At 42.2% G+C, this 6,000-nt stretch overlaps 1 protein-coding gene across 1 annotated transcript in view; it reads left to right on the top strand.

The window, feature by feature from the left end:
* DIAPH2 (diaphanous related formin 2) overlaps nt 1–6,000 on the top strand; it is a 421,870-nt gene that overhangs the window by 152,921 nt on the left and 262,949 nt on the right. The window contains exon 22 of the mRNA XM_056859236.1: nt 1–164. This exon is cut by the window's left edge and continues 76 nt beyond it. Coding sequence (XP_056715214.1) covers nt 1–164 — 164 coding nt within the window. The remainder of the gene's footprint in view (nt 165–6,000) is intronic.

Here is a 6,000-nt window from a genome sequence, read left to right as displayed (position 1 = left end):
ATATCAAGCCTGGCATCATGGCGGTAACAATAGCATGTGAGGAGGTGAAGAAGAGTGAGAGCTTTAGCAAGCTGTTGGAACTCGTGCTGCTGATCGGAAACTACATGAATTCGGGCTCGAGAAATGCCCAATCACTGGGCTTTAACGTTAGCTTTCTTTGCAAGGTAATGGTAACCTGTGTAAGAATATATAATAAAGATAATGGTACATCTTTTTGGGTCCATTTCAGATGTAGGTTGAAGTAGACTTGTGTGGCAAAAAAGCCCTTCAGTGTTACCTCTGCATCTGCATATAATGTCTGTTCAGTGTTGCCTTTGGGTAGATGTTAACCCGGATAGTATACTTTCAAAGCAATTTGCATGCTATTTACCTCATTTTTCTTTGAATCTCACTTGCTTTAGTAGTGTCATGTGAGACAGGAGCTCACGGATTTCTACCTCAGAAACTTTACTTGTGCCAACAATCTGAATCATACATAGAGAGCCAGCATTGGTGTAGTGGTTAAGAGCGGTGGACTCTAATCTGGAGAACCGGGTTTGATTCCCCCCCCGCTCCTTCACATGAAGCCTGCTGGGTGACCTTGGGCCAGTCACAGTTTTCTCAGAACTCTCTCAGCCCCACCTACCTCACAAGATGCCTGTTGTGGGTGGGGGAGGGGGAAGGGAAGATGGTTGTAAGATGCTCTGAGACTCTTTACGGTAGAGAAAAGCAGGGTATAAAAGCCAATTCTTTTTCCTCGTCCTCCTCCAGTTGCTGACATCTGGTGGATCCCAGCTCTTGTGTTGATATTGCTTACTCAGAGATGTGTGTGTGTGTGAGGGGGATGGGACAATGATGAGTGAATTGGCCCCTTGTGTTGGAGTATGAATGCTAACATATCCTTGTTTAACCTTTGTATGCAGGCCATAGCTTTGTTGAGTTGAATAGTAGAGATAGGAGACAAATGCCATGCTTCTGTATGTTATTAATAGAATGTATTAATTGTGGTAATTCACATTGGAAATGGTCTGTTAAATCCAGATGAAGTATGCTTAGTAGAGCAGGTGAATAATCACATGCTCGATATATACTACAATTAAGGTAGAAGGCTGATGAGTATTCTTATCTCCCCCCCCCCCCGTCATCATTTACATTCTAAAATACATGGAAAATATGTTCAATTTTAATGATTTCACATCTTCAGGTTATGTTTTGATGTTTTTTAAGGATAGTAATGCTTTATCTTGGAGGAAGGAACAGATTAAAATATTATTTGGGACTACATAATATATAAATAAGGTCACCATTTAAATCTTTTTTTTTTTAATATCCAGATATGTAATCAAGTGTGGATTAACCTGGTTTACGTTTGCTTAGAACGTGCACTATGTTAAATTTCAAGCATGGGGAATTAAGTTCAAGTAGTCTATGTTCAAATTTTCCACATTAAACTTCCTTGCTATTTTAAGATTATTTTTAAACTAGTAAGCATAATTAACTACAACAGGGCTGTGTACGTGTTGCAAATGAATTTGGTTATCGGATGAGTAACACAACCTTGCAGTTTTAAGATTATACACACACACACACGCACACACATTTTTAAAGTCAATTTTTACACTTACCTTGCTTTTATATGGCCACCCTTTCAAGCGATAATTCAGATACATGCCTGCTTTGTCAAGTGTCAGATGCTTCCATAGCATTCACTGTGCTCTCCAAACATACTTTTGGACATAAGCAACAAGTTGCAGTAATCCAAACCACCCATTAATAGCATCAGGTTTCAACCCAATCAGAGGAGTCATCTTTCTCTAGAATCTGTTTACATTGGCAGAGAAAGGAATTGCATACTAGTTCTAAATAATGAGAGGATGGAAGCAATTACTGTAGTATTTCTAGCTGAAGAACCGTGATAAATCAATAGTGCGAGAACAGTCTCACTGCATACGCTCCCATTCTGTTAGGATGACAGCTTTTGTTTTGATCAGGGTGGGATGGGGGGTTAATATATAAATCTGTATTATTCGCTACTTTTATATTAAAAGTTTAATATTACTTTAAAATGTGCAACAGCCACTGCAACCGTGCAAAGGAGGGGCCCCCTGCCTGTAGCTATGAAGGCACCATTATGCTAAGGAGGAACCTTCATTAATATTAAACAAGGATAACAGCATTCTTCTTGCCGTGGTGTTCTTTTCCTAATGATCTTCAGTACCTCATAATGCTGAAACATGGGAATAAGAAATGTTAAACATGAGCACTCTTGCCTTAAGGCTTTAGCTATCTTGTTTCACCCCAAATGTTGCCCACAGTGCTCAAATTGCTCCACTTTTGGGCAGCTCCGCACAGCTTGGAAGAACTGATCCAAAGCAAGCTGTTTGAAGTTTGTGGTTACCTTTGCATTACAATGCATGTTTGTTGTCACAAGGGAAAAAAAGACAACAAATAACTAATAAGTCCCTTTTTAGCCCTCCCTCAGCATGTACACTGAATATGTGTACAGGAGAGCAGGATCGTGCCTGCTAGCTTTGTCTTTGCCATGGGCTTACACTCTGCAAAATATCTTCAGCGACATTTGTCTTTCAGGCTCCTCCATGTGATCAGGAATGCTGGGTAGGGCTGCCAAATTGGAAACTTCCTGGAGATTTGGGGTGTAGCCTGGGCAGGGTTTAAGGAAGGGACCTCAGTGGGGTATAGGGTTGCCAGGTTGCTTAGATTGGCAGGCAATTGCCTGCCAATCAAGTGCACAGCTTGGAAATGGGGATCATGTGTGCACGTGGCCATGCCGACTCAATCATGTCACTTCCGGTTTACACCCAGAAGCCCCGCATCGCAACCGACCTTTTATCACTCAAACGTGGTAAAAGGCCTGTTGTGACATGCCGCTTCTGGGTGTAAACCAGAAGTGGTGTGATCGTGTCGGTGCGGTCGTGTGTGCACGCAATCCCTGTCTTAGCTCCGCCCCAAAACTCTCCTGCTGGAGCCGAGGGGGGACCTGGCAACCCTATAATACCTCCAATCTCCAAAGCAGCTATTTTCTCCAGAGGAACGGATCCCTGCAGTTTGGAGATCAGTTGTAATTCCGGGAGATCTCCAGGCCCTACCCGGAGGCTGGCAACACTAATGCTGGGGCTTTTTAACCAGGCTTTTAATTCGAGGTTTTTGTTTACCAGCTTTTTAAATTGTATGAATAGTTTTGTGTGCTGTTTATGTCCAATGACTTGTTTTTAAATACTTCCCTTTATATTGTTACATCCTTTTTCAGGAGTCTGATGAAGCAGCATATGAATATTCTAAATAAATATATGGATGTCAGGGCTAGGGGGCACAGCCCCACACCCCCTGTGCATATTTAGAGAACACATGGATGAGGATATGAAAAGGGCTATAGGAAAGTGTTTATTCTAATCTAAATCTTCCTTTTTATCTTATTACTACAAAATCTGCCTGTTGTGTCTCTACTGCTTTTTTAAAGGAGAATTGCCCGCTAATCATTCTGCTACATATGTTGAACCCTAACAATGATTTACTCAGTGCATGGTATATTAGCATATCTCTTTAAAAAATCACTTCTGTGTTGACCTTCAGCATTCTCATCCCTAAAAGAGGCCTGCACAACTTATGAAAACCTGTAGCCTGGTGTTGAGGTCTGCCAGATAATTGACACCCCTTGTTCTTGTAGTCTCCAGGAAGGCAGCAATAAATAAATAAATAAATAATAAAAATTGTGCTTCACCGGTAGGATGCATTTGGCTTGATAGGCTATGAGCTGTACAAGCCTAAATTATATACGCAGAAAGGTTACTCAGATTACCCTACTGCAGATCTTACTCAAAAATTTCTTTTGTGAAAATAGTGTGTGCGTGTATCTATTTGTGAGTCTTGCACATCACCAAGCAAGTTTAATCAGGCCTATATGACCTACAAATCAATGCAAGGTCATACAGGGCTAATTCATACAAGGAAAAAACAAAAAGGATGTGGACAAAATTGAGCGGGTGCAGAGGAGAGCAACAAGGATGACCAGGGGCCTGGAGACCAAGCCCTATGAGGAAAGGCTGAGGGAGTTGGGAATGTTTAGTCTGGAGAAGAGGAGGTTGGGGGGGCATGATTGCTCTCCTTAAGTATCTGAAGGGCTGTCACTTAGAGAAGAGCCGGGAGCTGTTCCTGTTGGAAGCAGAGGATAGGACTTCCAATAATGGGTTTAAATAGTATGCAGAAAGGTACCAGCTGGATGTTAGGAAACATATTTTTACAGTAAGAGTTGTTCGACAGTGGCATCAGCTACATAGGGAGGTGGTGAGCTCTCCCTTACTGGTAGTCTTTAAGCAGAGGCTGGACAAATACTTGTCAGGGATGTTCTAGGCTGGTCCTGCATTAAGCAGGGGGTAGGACTAGATGGCTTGTATGGCCCCTTCCAACTCTATGATTCTAGGATTCTAGGATACAAGTGTGTGTGTTAAGTGCTGTCAAGTTGCTTCTGACTCATGGTGACCCTATGAATCAAAAACACCCTATCTTTAACAGCCTTGCTCAGATCTTGCAAATTGACATATCCTTACACTTAAGAATCTTTTCTAGCTCCTTCATGGCTGCCCTTCCCAGTCTCAGTCTCCTTTTGATTTTTTGGCTGCAGTCTCCCTTTTGGTTGATTATGGAGTCAAGGAATAGAAAGTCTTGAACAATTTCAATTTCCTCATTGTCAACCTTAAAGTTGCATAATTCTTCTGTAGTCATTAATTTTGTCTTCTTGATGTTCAGCAAGACAAATCCCAAAAACAGTTTTTGGTTTTGAGAACTCAGCAACCTACCTTAAAATATCTGGTGGAGAATAAAGTAAACACTCAGAGAACAAAGTCCCTTTCTTCTGGGTACTTTTTCATACCTCCTGTTACCTTGTCAATCAAATGACAAATATAAGTTTGTAATAGCAAATACTGTCTTCAGTAGGAGGTCTACTAATGATCTAAGAAGAGAGGTGCTTGCTGGTTATTGTGAGAGAGCTGAAGTTGTCTATACACATAGCAGCCTTCCCATGTGGGATCTAAGCCTTTGTTCTTTGTCCTCTTGAGTTGTAACTGTCTGAAGTAAGATCACTGGATCTTGTTTTATGGTGAACTCCAGTTGTCATCTGGAGACCAGCTAGTTTTCCATGGATTTTTAAAGGGGGGAGGGGGGGAAACCTCAGCTAAATTATGTCAGTGCTGTATTTCTTTTGTGCAGTCACTGTTCTGTTGATCACATATATTTTGTAATAAGGTCAATTAAAAAGTCACAGTTCATAGTCATTGGGATAAAGGAGGGGGAGCAGTGACTCCATTTCAGTGTCAGATGAAACTAATGTATGGCTCTAAGAATCTGGCAAGACTCTCAGCTGCATGTTGCTGACATGTCTGTGATTGCTGACCCAGTGCCAAATGGGAGAGGGCGCAAGGGGCAGGAACAGGAAACCACCTCCGTGTGCAAATGACCTGGACATAACCTTGGGATGAAAATGGCCACAACTTCCATTGGTTACAGCTGACAGGGCCTTGGCATAGCATAGGGGCTGGATTGACAACATCGGCTGACCCGCCTGTCGACTAATAAGCAATGTCTGGAGGGTGAGAGATTCAAAACAGATAAAAAGTATTTCTTAACACAACACATAGTTAAATTGTGGAACTCCCTGCCCCAGGATGTGGTGATGGCTGCCAAATTGGAAGGCTTTAAGAGGGGAGTGGACATGTTCACGGAGGAGAGGGCTATTCATGGGTGCTGGTAAAAATGGACACTAGTCATGATGCATACCTATTCTCTCCAGGATCAGAGGAGCATGCCTATTATATTAGGTGCTTTAGATCACAGGCAGGATGCTGCTGCAGTCGTCTTGTTTCTGGGCTTCCTAGAGGCACCTGATTAGACACTGTGTGAACAGACTGCTGGACTTGATGCACCTTTGTCTGATCCAGCTTCTCTTATGTTCTTATGTCCTTATCCCAGCATGGGATTGGCAGTATATAGGGCTCCACTTGGACT

Source organism: Euleptes europaea, chromosome 13 (genome assembly GCF_029931775.1).
Source record: "Euleptes europaea isolate rEulEur1 chromosome 13, rEulEur1.hap1, whole genome shotgun sequence".
NCBI lineage: Eukaryota > Metazoa > Chordata > Lepidosauria > Squamata > Sphaerodactylidae > Euleptes > Euleptes europaea.
This window is presented reverse-complemented; position numbering and strand designations above follow the sequence as displayed.